The following is an 18,453-nucleotide window of genomic DNA, read 5'->3' on the forward strand; positions in this document are numbered from 1 at the left end:
CCCCGTCCATGAAGCTGGGACAAGTCCCTCCCCATCTGCTCCCCATCACGGGGATCTCTGCAACACTCTTTGATACTTTCGTTCACAAAATAATTTTTATTACTCACGATTTCCACTATCTAGGCAGACACACAACTGAGAGTAGGAAGGGGAGCATCTAGGCATCATGCTGGCCCCTGAGCTGAAACCCCTAGAAATATGGATTGCCGGGAGTTGAAAGTATGAATGTATTTCCCACAACCTGGGAAATAAGGCCCTTCATCTTTATTTTCCAAACAGATTCTACTGTTGCCTCAGGTTGTAAGACAATGCCTGGTGCCGTTTAAAACGTCTTCAACAAACCATTGTGTCTCACACACAGTTGCAGATGCAGAGACCCCGGCTGAGAAAAGGCCTCGTAAGAAGAGGTCAATGATGACATTCATCTTCCGTTGAGAATCTATCTTTATAATGAAGTCAGGAAAAGGACAATAAATAAATCAAAGCACTGTATGTTCTTTGAATTGTGCACGTAGCCCTCCAGAGACCTGTCCCACAAAAGAAAACAACCAAGAGAGCTCTACGTGGCCTGAGATTCCACAGGCTGCCTGCTACTGGTCGAGCATATGCTAGCACTTGTCTGTGGGAACTCAGAGACAGAAAAACAGAAGTTGCGCGCAACGTGGGTGTTCTTTCCCGATGCAAAATAAGATTTGTTTTGGACAACACAAAGACTGCTTTTTTTCTCTAAGAGAGAAGAATATATAGCTCCCAGCTCATGGGCTCAAAACAGGTTCAAAGAGGTCTGTCTGCCTCCCTGATACCACAGTTATCCCTTGCTAGCCCAAGTCTCGCAAAACAAATCTGAAACTGCAGAGACTCAGATAGGTTTTGAAGTCAGTCTCTCGCTCTCCTAACACTTGCTTCTTGCTATCTGAAATGCAAGAACCACATACGATTTGAGTAACAGAAGATACTTGAATATATCTGTATCTCAGGGAGGGGTCTGCCAACTTTTTCTGGCAAGGGCCAGATGGTAAATAATTTTGGTTTGTAGGTCATACAGCCAAAAAGGCTCTACTGTAATGACTCAACCCTGCAGTTGTAGCTCAAAAGACCTAAGGCAATATGTCTAGGGATGACTGTAACTGTGTTCCAATAGAACTTTACTTATAAGAACATGTGGTGGGCTCAATTTGGCCCCTAGGCCATCGTTGGCTGAACACTGATCTGAGTTGAGGCTTAAATCTACTGTTACAGGATCAGATCCACACTATTATTATTTCAAATGACAAAAGCTTTGCGAATACAGTGTTCACTTTTTAAAATTTTTTTAAAGATTTTATTTATTTATTTGAGACAGAGAGAATGAGAGAGAGACAGAGAGCACATGAGAGGGGGGAGGGTCAGAGGGAGAAGCAGACTCCCTGCTGAGCAGGGAGCCTGATGCGGGACTCGATCCTGGGACTCCAGGATCATGACCTGAGCCAAACGCAGTCACTCAACTAACGGAGCCACCCAGGCGCCCTTCCTACCGTTGTTTTAAAAAATAAGTAATATCTTCATTGAGATATAATTCACATACCATAAAGTTAACTTTTTGAAATGGACAATCCAGTAGCTTTTAGTAGATTCACAAGGTTGTGCAACTACTACCACTATCTAATCTCGGAACATTTTCATCAGCCCCAAAAGGAAGCCCATGCCCCTAGCCCCTGGCAACCACTAATCTGCTTTCTGACTCTGTGAATCTGACTACTCTGGACAATCCATATCCGTAGAATCATAGAATATGTGATTTTTTGGGCGCCTCGGTGGCTCAGTTGGTTAAGCAACTGCCTTCGGCTCAGGTCATGATCCTGGAGTCCTGGGATCAAGTCCCACATCGGGCTCTCTGCTCGGCAGGAAGCCTGCTTCTCCCTCTGACCCTCCCCCCTCTCATGCTCTCTCTATCTCATTCTCTCTCTCAAATAAATAAATAAAATCTTAAAAAAAAAAAAAGAATATGTGATTTTTTGCATCTGGCTTCTTTCTTTAAAAAGATGCAATTTTAGGGGCACCTGGGTGGCTCAGTCGGTTAAGCATCTGCCTTTGGCCCAGGTCATGATCTCGAAGGCCTGGGATTGAGCCCCATGTGGGGCTCTCTGCTCCGTGGGGAGTCTGCTTCTCCCTCTCCCTTTGCCCCTCCCCCCTGCTCCTGTGCTCTCTCTCTCTCAAATAAATACATAAAATCTTTTTTTTAAAAAAAGATGTAATTTTAAAAATAATTTTTTTTTGTTAAAAATTTACATGCTTATTGTAGAAAATGAAATACTACAGGAAAGCATGACTAAATTTCAGTATTTAGCTAGAGATAATCACTGCTAACGTTTGTATAACATTTATATAAATTTCTTTTTATAGAATTGGAATCATACTATACAGACTGTTTTAGAATCTGACTTTTGACTTAACATAGTGTGCACATTTTTTCCAGCACCTTTAAATATATTTGCCCAAAGCATGATTTTTAAAGGCTTTATAATATTCCATTGTACACATTATATCATAATTTATTTGATTCATATCTTGTCGGAAATTTGTATCACTTCCAGTTCTTGCAAAATGATTTTAAATAAATAAAACTATAATAAACTTGCTTGAAATTGTATTTTCACAGTCATCCATAATTATCTCCTTGAAATAAATAACTAGAAACATAATTTCTGTGTTAAAGGACACACTGATTTTGGGATTCCTGATACAATTGCTACATTTCCCTCCCAAAAGGTGGGATTCATCTACACTCCCACCAATGGTAGAACAGGATTCTCATTTTGCCCAGCTCATCACTTAAAAAAAATTTTTGATATGGTGAGCAAAGAAATGACATCTCCTTCTTTGATTTGTATTTCTTTGATTACAAGTGAGAATGAACAACGCTTTGCTTAAAATTTTTAAAATAATTTAAAATAATTAATAATTATTAAAATAATAAATTAATACTTTGTGGCTATTTAGGGCGCCTGGATGGCTCAGTTGGTTAAGCGTCTGCCTTTGGTTCAGGTCATGATCTTGGAGTCCTGGGATCGAGCCCTGCATCAGGCTCCCTGCTCAGTGGGGAGTCTGCTTCCCCCTCTGCCTCTCCCCCTGATCATGCTCTCTCTCTCGTATAAAAAAAATAAAAACTTAAAAAAAATAAGATTCTTTTTCACTCTGCCCCTCCCTCCCGCTCGCTCTAAAAAAAAATTAAAAAAAAATTTTTTTTGGCTCTTTATAACTATCATGCATAGTTAAGTGCTTAAAAATTTTTTTAATTTACATGGAGTTCGCCATATTGAGCTCAAGGCCCTGCAGCCATGAAGGGAAGGTATTCAAATCTCCGGGAAGACAAGATGATCACTAAGGCCCTTGGAGACCTGGCAGGGATGCAAGGGAACACCCAGGGCAAAGGTATGCATGACTTCAGGTGTCACCAGCTACTCTCCTCTGGGGCACGGCAAAGGCCAAGCTACCATCCCTCCTTTCATGCTTAAACTCCCGCCCAGAAGCCTTGAGCCCCATTTCCACTGGGAATGAACCCATGATCCATTCTCCAGTCTGGTCCCGACCCACCCTGTACCTTGCCCACCGTCATCATGCCCAGCCTGCCCTCCGTCCCGCCTTCTGCCCCAACTGCTTGCACTCACGGTTCCCTCTGCCTGGGATTCCTTCTACCTCATCTCAACGGGGCTGGCTCTTCCTGTCATTCTGGGCTGAGGGGACCCATCATCTTCGGACAGCCCTTCCCGATCTATGGTGCCCCCCGGTCACCCTGCACTGTCCTGCTCCACGTGGTCCTTGGGCCTGTTCCCCTGGCCCTTCTCTTCTCTTTCTTTATGGGCTGCCCCACTTTGCTGTCTGTCTAGACCTGGTTGCTGAGCACAGTATCCAGCAGGTGTTCAATATATATTTGCTGAGAATATGCACGTTTTTATAAACTCAGTTTGGTGACCCCCACACCCCAACCTTGGACTAAAACTAGTCTGATCATCCCTTGATCAATATTCACTGACTGACTGTCCCGGGTCATCGTCGGAGGTGTCCCACAATGTTCTCCCAGAAACTGCCAGGAACCTTCTCCTGTATGTCACACGGCTCTTCAGCCTAATGCCACACTGCTCCTCAGCCTGATGTCACACGGCTCCTCAGGCTGATGCCACATGGCTTCTAAGGTCCTTCTAAGGTGCTTGGCACCTCACTCCTCTGGTCTCAGGGCTCGTGAAGTAAAATGTGAAGCCCCTCCAACTTTGATCCAGCTTCCGTTAAAATTAAAAGATAAAATGTGAATCACAACGCTACGCGATGGGATGATTGGGGAATAAACAGTGTTGCTGACAACTAGATTTTCTTACTGAACTGCCTTACTTAAATTGTCTTAGTAAACATAAGGTAGAGATAACTAGAGGATATTTATATGCCAGTGACTAGAGAAGCATCGTGAAGAAAAACACTAGAAACCTGGGCAAAGGTCTTATTTGAGTTTAAACCCATGGAGCTCCTGTTACTGTCAGAAATGTTATTTCTTTCAGTTTCCTGAGAAGGCGGAAGGAGTTCCCTGGGCTATTCAACTATTCACCAAAAGCTTCTGGTTTAATCTCTCAGGAATTAATAAGCCTTTTACTAAGAAGCATACTTTGGCAACAAAGCTTTTGAGAGAGGTTACAAGATACTTATCAACGTACAGAATACTTTATCAGGAGGTTCACTTAAGCAAGAAATGAACTCGAGAGACTTGAGATAAATAACCCACTGCACGCTCTCTCTCTCTCTCTCTACATGTGTGGTGTGGATTTTTCTCGTTTGTCAGAAAATTTCAGAATCATTAGGTCTTATAGAGTTTGAAATAGCAATGCCTCTGGCAAATCCAAATCCAACTATGAAAGCTTGTTGTTCTCCATGGTGTCTGTGGGCCAAGGGGAACTTTCTAGCACTAAGGCTTTGGGAGTGCTGAGGTCCTACCAATACCCAGAAAACACTATGGTGGGCACCCCGCAGTTGTGAAGTCAACCAGTTTGGCGCTGGGGTGTCCTCTGTCATTTCTCTTCCTGTCCTGAAGCCCTCAGACCTCAGCGAGGCTAAGGATGGTCAGTGTGCTTGGCCTTCTGCCCTCCCTTCGCTGAGGGACCTGGCCTGGGACGCACTCTGATGAGTGGGTGGAATTCAGCTGTAAATCTCTGTAGAGTCCTTGTCCCTCCCAAGAAGGGTGATGAGGCACAGCCACCCCACATGTCTGCAGGTGGCCCCTTGGCTGTGTTTCTAGGACCCTGCCGTGCCCTGGTCACTGTGGTTAACACCGGTGATTCAGTCAAGGTCCCAGAGCAAATTTAAAAGGATGAGTTCTGCCAACACCCTGAGTGAACTTTAAGCTTAGAGAAGCTGGTTCTGGCCCAGGGCCTCCAGGGAAGAGCCCAGCTGAGCTCACCAGGGATTCTGACCCACAAAGTGGTGAGCTAATAATAAATGGGTGTCGTTTTGGCCGTTAACGTTGTACTAAATCACAGCAACAGAAAACTAAAAGGGTGGGGTGGCTGGGATCACAAGATAACAGAGAGAATCCCACAGTTTCTTCTTCAGGGTCAGATTATTTACTTTTCCTGGATGATAAACCGATGACGTCTTCTTCAGGACATTAGTGTTCCTGTGGTTCACGTCTGTTGGTGCTTCTGATTTTTTACAACACACAGGCTTTTGGCAAGTTGAGATCCGGAACTGAAAGGGTTTTCTTCAATGGAGGTGAGACTTTTAGATCCGAGGTTCTCAAGGCTGCCTGCACATCAGAAGGACCGAGGCCCAGGATCCCTGCTCGGGAGATTGTAATTCCTGAGATCGCTCAACTGATACCTGATCTCAAGCTACATCACGCCAGACTTCTGACCTCTAAGTCATTCTGATGTGCAGGCAGCCGTGAGAATGATCCCCGGGCAACAGCATTCTAAGACACCCCCATGCGCTCTACGCCCTGGTGTGTCCTCCTTGATCCCTTGATCATGTTATGTCACGTGGCAAAAGGATTTGACAGACGGAATTAAGCTTGCTAATGAACTGGCCCAAACAGGGAGAGCCTCTGGGTGGGCCTAACCTCATCACATGAGGCTTTATTTATTTATTTAAAAAAATTTTTTTTTAAGGATTTTATTTGAGAGAGAGAGAGAGAGCACAAGCAAGGGCAGCGGAAGGCAGAGAGAGAATCAGGCTCCCCACTGAGCAGGGAGCCTGCTGTGGGGCTCCATCTCAGGATTCTGAGATCATGACCTGAGCTGAAGGCAGCCGCTTAACCAACTGAGCCACCCGGGCGCCCCGAGGCCTTATTTAAAGCAGAATTTTCTCAAGCGAGAGGCAGAAGTCAGAGATCCAAAGCATCAACATGAGTGGGATATGATGGCCACTGGTGACTGAAGATGGAGGGGGCCACACGGAAAGAACCTGAGCGGCCTCCAGTTGCTGGGCGTGATCCTGGCTGACACCTGGCAAGAAAACGGGGGCCTCCGTCTTACAACCGCAGGGAACCTGTCACCAGCCTGAAAGACACCAGGTGGATTCTTCCTCAGAGCCTCCAGGTGAGAACATGGCTCAGCTGACACCTGATTTCAAGCTACACTGTGCTGGACTTCTGACCTCTAAGAACTGTGAGCTCACGAACAGGCGTTTGAAGTCACTGAGCCTGGGACTTCGTTACACAGCAAAAGAAAACTGTACCAGTGACTTCAAAAGCAATACAAATAACTGGCCATTTCTAGCCAAACTATTTTCAAATTATATTTCCTATAGGAGGGAACTTAAATATCACTTTACATATTTCTTCCTACTATAACACTACTCTAATGCTTTGACACCTGAAATCTGAGGCCATTAAAACCTTAAAACTCAGCCATTTAAAACATGCTAAAAGTTATGGATTCTAGCTTTGGAGAGATAGATGAGATGTAGGTAATCCCTACCTACGCCCTCCACCAAATAAATCACCGGTGTTAACCACAGTGACCAGGGCACGGCAGGGTCCTAGAAACACAGCCAAGGGGCCACCTGCAGATATGTGGGGTGGCTGCGCCTCATCACCCTTCTTGGGATGGACAAGGACTCTGCAGAGATTTACAGCTGAATTCCACCCACTCATCAGAGTGTGTCCCAGGCCAGGTCCCTCAGCGAAGGGAGGGCAGAAGGCCAAGCACGCTGACCATCCTTAGTCTCGCTGAGGTCTGAGGGCTTCAGGACAGGAAGAGAAATGACAGAGGACACCCCAGCGCCAAACTGGTTGACTTCACAACTGCGGGCGCCCCCCCATAGTGTTTTCTGGGTATTGGTAGGACTTCAGCACTCCCAACGCCTTAGTGCTAGACAGTCCTGGTTTCCTTGCTGGTTATCAGCCAGGGACCTCTCTCGGCTCCTGATGGGCCCCCTTCACCTTCAAGCCCACGAATGGTGCACTGAGTCCTTATGATGCTTCAGAGGAAATTCCGGCTTTTAAAGGGTTCATGTGTTAGCTCTACCCAGATCACCTCCCTTTTGCCATATGTAAGGAGGAGATTATTTAAGGGTGAGGGTTACTGGGGGTCATTCTTAGAATTCTGCCTATCACATCCACCATCTTGCCTCCCGGCTCCCTTGAGAACCCTTTCTGGTAATTACATGAGAGATGCAAATTTCTGTCATAACCCCAAAGAAGGAATTAAAGGCAAATTTAAAAAGGGAGACGTAGGGTTCCATGGGTCCGATCTAACCTTGGCTCGGGATATAGTTAACAGGCAGCCTGCAGACTGAGAGTAATTTGCAAGGCCTTCCTGGAAGCCTGACTTAAAAAAAAAAAAATCCAAGGAAATGTGAGTTGAGTAGAATGTCTAGAAAGGTCTCCTCTTTGCTGAGAGCCACTTCAAGCCCAGTGCGGGCCTCACTCTGGAGTGAGTGCGTGTTCGTGTTCCTGGATCTCAGTCCTGGGGCTACCTCAAGACACCCGAAGCTGAACCTGGGGCTCAGCAGTGGGTCTGACCCCCTGTTCTACGTTTTCAGAGCTGCCACCCCATGTTACTTAAATTCCAACTGATGCAGTTGCTAGAGTGATGATGTCCTCATTCCGACCTTCCAAGTTTAGTACCTGGCGTGGGATAAACCCTGATGAGAAGAGGCAAGTCTTCTTTCCCTTCCTCAGGGAAGCTGAGCCGCTGCTCGAATGTCACCTCCCTGACCTTCGTATGACAGTGGTGTTCACACACCCAGCACTCCTAAGCCTCCCACCCCGACTTTTCTCCACAGTACACTCTAATATAGTACGTATTTTACTTTTTAGATTTTTTTTTTTTTTTTTAATTCATGAGAGACAGAGTGAGAGAGAAAGGCAGAGGGAGAAGCAGGCTCCCAAGGAGCAGGCAGCCCGAAGCGGGACTCGATCCCAGGACCCTGGGATCATGACCTGAGCCGAAGGCAGACGCCCAACCATTTGAGCCACCCAGGCGCCCGTATTTTACTTTTTAATTTGAATCGTCTAGTCCCCGTGAAGATGGAAGCTCCACGAGAGCGGAGATTCTGCCTGCTTCGTTCACTGCTGATTTCCCAGAACCTAAAATATAACATGGCACCAAACAGGCCCCTCCATAAAAATTCACTGAATTAATATATGGAGAGTTTTTTTTTTTTAAAGATTCTTTTTTTTTTTTTTTAAGATTTTATTTATTTATTTGAGAGAGAGAGAATGAGAGAGAGCACATGAGAGGGGGGAGGGTCAGAGGGAGAAGCAGACTCCCTGCCGAGCAGGGAGCCCGATGCGGGACTCGATCCCGGGACTGGAGGATCACGACCTGAGCCGAAGGCAGACGCTTAACGACTGAGCCACCCAGGCGCCCCTATATGGAGAGTTTTGACAGAACCTATCATGCTATACTTTGGTGGGCTAAAAAGAAAGTTCTTTCAAGTGAAAATGCACATGGCTACCGGCCTTTTTTTTTTTTTTTTAACTGAGCTGTCTGAGTTTTCTACAATTTATTTTTGGCTTCCTGGGTCGGAAAGAACAAGCTTCAGAAGGCTTAGGAGGCGTCTCAGACAAACAGGTCTAGACAGAGGATATTTTGTGAGGAGTAAATAAATTAGACACATATGATTTATGTTTCCCTCTAAATTTACAGAGATTTAACAACGAATGAAAAATACCCTTCAGGCAGAATGAGTTTTGGGTTTCATCAAGTGTAAAATGCTTTGAAAACTAGTTCAAGATGTTCACAAAATAAAACAAAACAAAACAAAAAATCACTACAGCAGGAAATATAATTCTCGCTCTGATGATGGGAAATAGCTGATTGTGTAATCCCTCCCTGCAATCTAATTATAATAACACTACATGGCAAAGGGCCAATTCCTTCTGGAAATTTTAATTGTCTTTTCCTGTCCATCTTGCACTTCCCTTGATCCATTTCTGTAAGGTGGGGAAATGACAGCTCAGTCAAGTGTCCATGACCACGTGTGGCTCAGCCACGGCCAAGACCTTGTTCCTGGCCTTTCTGAGCTTCAGTTTTCTGTGACCACTCCTACTTCCCTTACCCTAAAGCCTCCCAGAATCAGCTTTCTCTCCCCAACTCCTTAAGCTTTTCCATTTCCTCAGCAGCGTGGGGAGTGTCTGACTCTTGATTTCAGCTCAGGTCATGCTTTCAGGGTGGTGGGATTGAGCCGAGGGATGCCCTCGTTGGGGTGGCCTGCCTTTATGGGGTGGTTTCGACGCTCAGAGTGGGCTGAAGCAGAGAGCGCACAGAGCAGCTAAAGGAGAAAACAATGCATCAGAAACAAAGCTCGTCTTCTGGGAGTCTCTCTTATGGGCCATTAACCCGATTAATTTTTTTCTTTTTTAGCAGGAACCGGGAAAAAAAAAAAGGTAATGTCAAAGACACAAAACACTTCTATTCTTGGGTAGAATCTGATTTTAAGACCCTTGACTCCTGCTATTACAAAGATAATCCCAGCCCCGCTGCTGCTCAAGTATCAGGGCTGCTCCTGGCCGAGGCCTTGTTTTCTTGCTCGGTTCTTTCTTTCTCTGTCCCCGCCCCCCCTCAAAGCTTATGGTTGGGGAAGGAGTGCTGGGGTGCCAGAATCTTCAGAATCTTTAGAAAAGTGGGGTAAACGTATGGGAATGCAGGGTCTGAGTGGGGAGAAGGGAGGAGATGGCAATTTTATTTTATTTTTAGTATTTAAAATTTATTTATTTATTTACTTATTTACTTAAGTAATCTCTGCACCCAGAGTGGGGCTCGAACTCATGACCCCATGATCAAGAGTCACATGCTCCCCTGACTGAGCCAGTCAGGCACACTGGAGATGGCAATTTTAAAGAGGATGGCTATTTAATGGGAAAGGGAACACAGTCCACCTTACAGAAGAAAACACCGGAGAACATTTTTGTGTCCTTGGAGCAGACAAAGATTTCTGAAACAGGACGCAAAAAGCACTAATCACCGGGAAAAGACGGATAAATGAGACTTTATTAAAATGAAAGACTTTGTTCCACAAAAAAGCGAAAATTCAAGCCACCCTGGGGGCAGATATTCGTAATACTTCTATCTGACAAAGGACTGGTACCCAGAATATACCAAGAGCTCCTGAAAGCAAGAGGGGAAAGACAGACAATCTGATTTTAAGATGGGCAACAGACAGGGAGGGCACATCCCCAAAGAGATTACCCAGATGTCCAGTTAGCATGTGGAAAAGTTCTCGGCCTCATCAGCCAGCAGAGAAGTGCAGATCCCAACCACAATGAGATACCACTACACACTTATCCCAAGACCGGGAGTACCAAGACTGGTGCTCTCAGTGAAAATGCAGAGAGATGATCTCTCCTCACTTGCTGGGGGGAGGTAAACTGTACAACTGTTTCAGAAATCTGTTTGGCACTATCTACCATACTTGAATATAGGCACACCCGATGGGCCAGTAATTCCATTTCTAGGTGTAGATCCAGAAAGAATGAGCACACCCGTGTTCCGAGAGACACGCCCAAGAACGTACCAGCACCACGTAACTAGAGCCCCGACCTGGAAATAACTCATCTGTCCGGCAAGAATGGAAGGGGTAAATAGATAATAGGTGTGATCACATAATAGGTTCCAAAGGGGTTAGAAAATGAACGAACTGGATAAGCCTTGATGACTTCACACCGTAGGAGAAAGCTGGATGCAGATAGGACAGTTTTTGATTGCATTTATGGAAAGTTCCAGTGCAGGCAAAACTAACAGAGCATTCCGGGATGCCTGCTTTTTGTGGAAAACCACGAGGAAAAGAATTGAGGACAACAGTTGTCTTTGGGAGTGGGAAGGGGGTAGGATCAAAAAGTCACACGGAAGGTTTGGGGAAATTGACAATGCTCTCTTTTTTTTTTTTAAAGATTTTATTTATTTATTTATTTATTTATTAGAGAGAGACTGAGAGAGAGAGAGAGCATGAGAGGGGGGAGGGTCGGGAGGGTCAGAGGGAGAAGCAGACTCCCCACCGAGCAGGGAGCCCGATGCGGGACTCGATCCAGGGACTCCAGGATCACGACCTGAGCCGAAGGCAGTCGCTTAACCAACTGAGCCACCAAGGCGCCCCGACAATGCTCTATTTCTGGATGGGCATAGGGACGGCCTGGGTTTTCACTTCATTACAATCCATAAAACTATAATTTATATTTGATGAATTTTTGTCTTTCTAGATGATACTTCATAATAACAAAGCTTACACTTCTATCAAGTACTACTTCCTCGTGTGACCTTCCCAGAAGATGACTACTGTCCTGATAAACTGATACTTTAAATGCAAACAGCTCTAAAGTAACAGGACACTTTTGAAGGGCCACCTACGTGGGGCCTTTGTGTCAATTAGGGAAAGGCACCCTCTTCGGGAAGGTGGTTCAGCAAAAGCTGCCTTCCCTGGACTGAAGCAGCCTGCTGGGCTCAATGCTTGCGGAGTTCATAGCTCCTCTGAGCCAAGAAAAAGCTGGTCCTTCCTGCAGGAGACGCGGACCTGCATTCGGGTACATGGTTTGTTGGGTGGACTGGCTTTCAGTCCCACTTGCCTCTTCGTCTGGGCACCACAGCAAACCCTACTACCACTGGCAGCCCTCCCTAGGAGAACAGAAGGACAACAATTATACGCCAACATACGCATGCACAGGACCAATACGGGCACAGGACTGTGGCTGCCCAGGGCTGGCTGGAGGTTGGCCGACGCTGTCGCTTACCGCGTAGCCTTCTGTCTTCTTCTGGCACCATTTCAGGAGAGCATTGCGCTTGGATCCACCATATTCCCGGGCCAAGGCAGCCAGCGGGTCTCTTCTTTCCACGCTGGTTAGGAAGACGAGCACGGAGGAAAGAGAAGATGCTAGTGTTTAGGACCCTCAAGTATATATGAAATAAATAACTAGATTAGAAAAGCAAAAGTCTGGGTCTATCCAGGGAGACTCAAGAGAAACAACCAAATCAGTCGTATCAGTGATACATTTCATTACGTTTCACGATATGAAATTTCAATGGTAATAATAATTTTCTTTTCCTTAAACTGGAAGGTTGACATCCAGCTGCACTGTTGTTCTTTATGCCTTACACATATTTTATTGTTATTATTTTGTATCATTCTGATACTTAATAAAAATACTTTTTTAAAAAAGATTTTACTTATTTGAGAGAGAGAGAGCGAGGACAAGTGGGGGGGGAGGGGCAGATGCAGAAGCAGGCTCCCAGGACCCTGGGATCACGACCCGAGCCAAAGGCAGCCGCTTAACCAACTGAGCCACCCAGGCGCCCCTTAATAAAAATACTTTAAAATATATATATTTTTTTAAGGTTTATTTATTTATTTGAGAGAGTGAGAATGAGAGAGAGTACATGAGAAGGGGGAGGGTCAGAGGGAGAAGCAGGCTCCTCGCTGAGCAGGGAGCCCGATGGGGGACTCGATCCCGGGACTCCAGGATCATGACCTGAGCCGAAGGCAGTTGCTTAACCGACTGAGCCACCCAGGCGCCCCACTTTAAAATATTTTTATTAAGGAGTAATGGGATGATTCCAGACCTCAGCAATCTGAATTAAGGTAGAGAGATTTTTAAGAAAACGTCATAACTGCATTAAAATTTTTCTTTTGTAATTTGATGGCTATTGTCCCTTGCACCTGGCATATTTGTCAGCTTAAGTCCATGAGAGTTTCTGTGGTCAGAGTCGCTGTTAACTATGAAGTTACAGTAACTTTGCCTGTGTTTGTTACTTCATCACTTAGAACTGAATTTCTAGGTCTGACAAACTAGGGAAGACTGAAATGAAGGTTTGGAAAAGAGTTTCTGTATCCGTGGATGCCCAAAACACTAACTGAACAGGTTTCTTTAAAAAATAAGGTTAAATAGATACGATGTGCTCTCCAAAGTAATAATAATAGGATGAGAACTTCCAAAACAAGTGATTTCTATCCTGTCATTTGTTTGTCCCAATGACGTGAATACAAAAATAAAATAACACATTAATCTCCACCAATTTAATCTTTCATGATGAAGGGTGTAATATAAATTGCATATTAATACACACATAGCCTTTTTGTACGCATTTCTGGCATAAAGAAAAGAGCAGTTTCAGGATAGCACTAATTCTGGTCCTTAAAACTAGTTTTGATCACTTAAATCTCCTGTGCATAAACAAGGCTAATATGTAGTATCTGGGGCTTTAAGTTAAATCTCTGAAAGATATGACTTCATCTATTTGGGTCCAAATATAAGCTACGCCCAAAGATATGACAAGAGCTGAACTTACTGAGACTTTCATAAAATCCTTTTACAATACTCATAATGGTAGTTAGAATGGTTGTTAAGTAGCTATTACTCCCAAAGTGGCTAGTTTTGTATATTCATCCATCTACCCATTCCAACGCACTGGCTGGATGCAATGCTGTGTGTGGAGCATGGCCCAGGGGGCTGGGGAAGAGATCAAAGTGTGAGTCGAAATACTTACTGTGTACTAAAGTACAGCCTAAATAAATGGGGACAAAGGCACACACACGATGCAACAGTGCATTAAATACCCGATTCAGCATAAGACATGGAAGGCAGAGAAAGGGGCTGTCGATGCCACCCGGGGGGGCTTGCTACCACCTCGTGGAAGGTTTGACTTTTTTTTTTTTAAGATTTTATTTATTTATTCGGAGAGAGAGATAGTGAGAAAAAGCACGAGTGGGGAGGAGGGGCAGAGGCAGAGGGAGAAGCAGACTCCCCACTGAGCAGGGAGCCCGATGCGGGACTCGATCCCAGGACCCTGGGATCGTGACCTGAGCTGAAGGCAGACGCTTAACCAACTGAGCCACCCGGGCACGGGAAGGTTTGACTTTGCAGGGGAAGCACTTAGGAATATGAAAGGACAGGAAGGAGACGATTCAGGCCAGGACCCTGCGAGTGGTGGCAAATGCTCATGTTAGCTGCAAAGGCTGAGAATAAAAGTGGCAGGTGAGCTGGGTGGGGCTAAGCCGCGCAGAACAGAGGGAGCAGAACAAGGAGCGTGGGTGGAAGGGTGCATGACAAGTCACAGGAGGTTTCTGAGAAGGTCTGCACGGGATGCGCTCTGTGTTTTCGAAGATGGACTCCACGTGGAGAAGCAGTGGGTGAGGGGAGGGTGGGAAGTGGCTGGAGGTGGCTTGTTGGGATCTGGGGGAGCAGGGGCACTGAAGAGGGAGGAAGTGGCAGAGGTGGAAGCCACGCCAGGCCTCTGATGGCCGCCCTGGCAGTCTCTGTCCCTTCTCGCCCCTACTCTACCTCTCACATCACTGCTAATGTGCTCTTTCGACGCTGACTTCAAAATGCCCCTCCAATCCTTCCTATATGCCACTGTTTCCTGGACCACTACTCAAAATCCAAATCCAAATCCTGCAAACTGGGCGCCTGGGTGGCTCAGCTGGTTAAGCGACTGCCTTCGGCTCAGGTCATGATCCTGGAGTCCCGGGATCGAGTCCCGCGTCGGGCTCCCTGCTCGGCAGGGAGTCTGCTTCTCCCTCTGACCCTCCCCCCTCTCATGTGCTCTCTCTCAAATAAATAAATAAAACCTTTAAAAAAAAAACCAAAACAAATCCTGCAAACTTACTGGTTCCCACTGCTTTACCAAAATGAGTACAAACCTCTAACCGTGGCAATGAAGACCATTCGCAAGGGGACTCCAACCCGCCTTTCCAGCCGTGATATCCTGAGCACCTACCCGCCTCCCCAGCAGATACCGGCAGCTGATGGTGTGTCTGCCAGGGCCCCTCCCCTCCTGAAGCCCCCAGGCTAGTCTAACCAAAGGAAACCACCCCCAGTCCCCTGAATGTTGTGCAGAGCTCCTCCGGGGACCCCTGCAGGCCCCCTGGCAGAAATGTTGCCTCCCCACCTCCAGACTTCTTGACCCAAGTAACAACCCCCGCAAGAGTCTGCGTGTATTTCTGTTTTTACAGCCCTTCTTTCGCTTTGCACAGTCCTGCTCTCCAGGGCCCTCCTCCCTCGTTGAAGGCAGGTACTGTGTCTGGTTTCACTCCGGAAATACACATTCAAGTAAATTGACCACAGGGGGTAAAACAGAAGGAAGACTACAAGGTCATCTGCCCAGTGACGTCTCACTGTGTAAAACGTGATACCTGAGTTTGCTCTGTGCTTTCAAGCCCCCGGTGGAGGCGCTCAGCAGCCTCGTGCTCCCGAAGCCCAGAGAAGGGGGTCTGCTCAGAGACTCCAGGGAGGGACTCTTCCGGAGGTAAGGGTCCGGTTTCAGGTCCTCACCCCTTCCCTTTAGGAGATCTGTGTGAAGAACAACATAATCACCTATTCCTGAAGACGAGAAATTTGAAGGGTCACCACACTTTCTTCTCAAGTACAAAAGAATTCTCATTTTCTTCCTAAGTACAAATATGTAATAAATATAGAGAGTTTCTGGATTAAGGAATAAAAATGCACATAGGGACATGGCCTTTTCTAGAAAGGATTCTCCAGGCAGGACCGATTACATAATTCATAGACACAAATGCCAAATTAGCCCCTCGTTCAAAAATTATTAAGAATTTCAAGATGGCACCTCCAGAGTCTTGAGCCAAAGCCCTTCTAAGCACCCTGCACAGGTCACACCCCCACAGAGCCAGCCCTGTTCCCAAGTAAAGCACTTTGTTTTAGTCGATGGGCATCTGAGAGAGACAGAGAGCTGGCAGGAAGATGCCCAATGGGATTTTCAAGTCAGAGGTGGCAGCAGACAGAAACCTGGGTACCAAGAACGGTAACGATTTTACAAGAAAAAAAAAAAAGCCACTCCAGTCATAGGGTCTGGCTTGCTAAAAATAAGCAAACATAAATTCTTTGAAGGCTCCTCTCTGCTGTTTTAGTAGGAGTCAAAACAGGTTAACGAAACAGGCTGAATCCTCCGGATGATAGTCCCTCAAGGACCACAAGAGCACAGAACGGGAGAAAATCTCCATAGCGTCTGGTTTGTATTGACAGAGGCAACGGGCGCTCAGAGGATGGGATGACTTGCTCAATGCCACACGACAGGCCTCTGTGACCAGGCTGAGCCCACGGTCACCTCCTATGACACCATAAGTAGTGATGGAAGAAAACAATACTTGTACGGCTAAGAGCCGCCAATTATGGGGCGTGAAGCGGGGAGTGAGGCTAATGAGCTTGGAAGAGGAGAGGAAAAACAGTGCTTACATCACTAAAGAGAACAACAAAAACAGTGCATTAATCCCATTTTGGCAGCTTCTGATGACCTCAATGCTGGCAAGGCTAGCCTGAAAGCAAAGCAGTTTTTACCGTGTAATCCTTTTTTAGTAATGTAAATAGAATCATCCCGGTAGACAGGTGCCCGGTGGGGGCAAAGGGGGAGGGGGTGCTGACAAGGAACTGTTTACTTCAGGGCAATAGCTACTGGGGGGTTTGAGCACCAGGATTTAGCTTGTCAATTAAAACAACAGCTTCTTTACACAAAAGGTAAAGTGGGAGGCTTAGAGAAGACACAAATATTATGACGAAAAGCTCACCTGGTACACTTCAACATGGTTAAGATGGTACGTTTTGTGTTATGCGTATTTTAGTCACAGTTACAAAAAAAAAGGGCTTGCCTAGGTACACATCACTGTGCACATAACCAAGTTATCCCCAATTTTCCACTACACAGCAAGTGTAGAGAACGCAAATCAGGTGGGTTTCCAATACCCTGTGTTGACCTCCCGTCCATTTCTAGGAAGGGGGCGCTCGGTTTGCACAGAAATACCATGACCTGCTCTGCTGGACTTACTCACCCCTTCTGGTTTTTTCTTGTTCTCCTGCCCTTAGACACCATTTCCTTCTTCCTCGGAGTCATTATGATGACTCCAAGTCCTATAAGAAACCTTTATCACTTCTTTATGAGGCTGCTGATCAGAGCAATCCCCCCGCCTCATTACCAAAAGGCAGCATGGTAGAAAGAATCAGAAGAAATCCTATCCTGGTCCCAGAGCCATTCAAAATCAGGGGGCGGGGAGGGGCGTTATAAATCACTTAATCTCTGTAGGGCTTGAATCTCTCACGTGTAAAATGCAAGGGATGGGCTGAGGTAGCCTTCAAATTCTCAGTATCAGTGTTTAAGACTAAAATCTTTTTATACCATGAAAAAGAAAACGAAATTCAGAAGTGGAAAAAAATAAGGTGGTGAGGTAAAAGACTTTCCAGTCAAAAAGTGAAACTTTTATCTCATAGAAACAACTATTTTAAGAATAAACCTGACTATGTCTGACCATGATCTAAAAGAAGAACAGTGGGAATTCCTTTTGATTCCGTGGCTGTGTTACAGAAATTTGGTCTGACACTTAAAAACAAGGGATTTCTATCGATGCAACCTGGATTTCTGGCTTTCTTCCAATAGGCACCAGTAAACAATTCGTTTACTGTTCATCTTTTGTGTTGCCTTATAACAAGGGCCACAGGGTCATATACATACACTTCTGAGGCATATTTTTGGGACAAGCTTACCATTCCACTCATGTCTCTCTGTTCTGACAGGTGAACTGATGGGAAAGGGAGGAGAAGCTAAGGTGAAGGTCAACCCTTCTGCTCACCCCACACCCGGCTGTGTTTGTTCAGCCCCTGGAGCGATCCTCTGAGGGAGACAGCACTATTTCTATTTCAGAGATGATGAAACCACAGCCCAGAGAGGTGGAATAATGGGGCCAAGATGCAAGCCCACCCCTGTGTGCCCCCCTCTGTAACTGCGGCTTCACACCGGTCACCAGAGCACAAGGCGCAGGAGTGACAAAGTGACACGGAGGACTGTGGATTCTAACCACCACGTCATCGTCAGGATCTGGATTTTAAAAATACCCGGAGTAACAACAGGAGGAGGGCTACACTCAAGGGCAAAGATATCACCAAAGAGGCATATTTTAGGAATTGTGGAAGCAAGGGACCTTCAGAATCAGGTAAGATTTTTTTTCTAAAAATAGTTACTTTTAAAGATGGTAAGATATTCTCTTGAGATTCCATAA

The 18,453-nt window shown here is 45.8% G+C and overlaps 1 protein-coding gene across 9 annotated transcripts in view; it reads right to left on the reverse strand.

Annotated features, from left to right (window-relative positions):
- The window catches only part of SPECC1 (sperm antigen with calponin homology and coiled-coil domains 1), a 276,684-nt gene that overhangs the window by 53,240 nt on the left and 204,991 nt on the right, over positions 1-18,453 (reverse strand). For 8 of the 9 annotated variants that reach the window (XR_010408729.1, XR_010408730.1, XM_064583452.1 and 5 more), the window contains 2 exons: positions 15,586-15,742; positions 12,191-12,293 (listed from right to left, as the gene is read on the reverse strand). Coding sequence is in view for 7 of the 9 variants with exons in the window: in XM_064583452.1 (XP_064439522.1) it covers positions 12,191-12,293; positions 15,586-15,742 (260 nt within the window). In the remaining 2 variants the exon portion in view is untranslated. Of the gene's footprint in view, positions 1-11,374; positions 12,075-12,190; positions 12,294-15,585; positions 15,743-18,453 lie in introns of those variants that run through there. The other variant, XM_064583455.1, reaches the window with a different exon arrangement.

The sequence above is a fragment of the Mirounga angustirostris genome, unplaced genomic scaffold (genome assembly GCF_029215605.1).
Source record: "Mirounga angustirostris isolate CCGP_5_RB_7025 unplaced genomic scaffold, mMirAng1.0.hap1 SCAF_17, whole genome shotgun sequence".
Lineage (NCBI taxonomy): Eukaryota > Metazoa > Chordata > Mammalia > Carnivora > Phocidae > Mirounga > Mirounga angustirostris.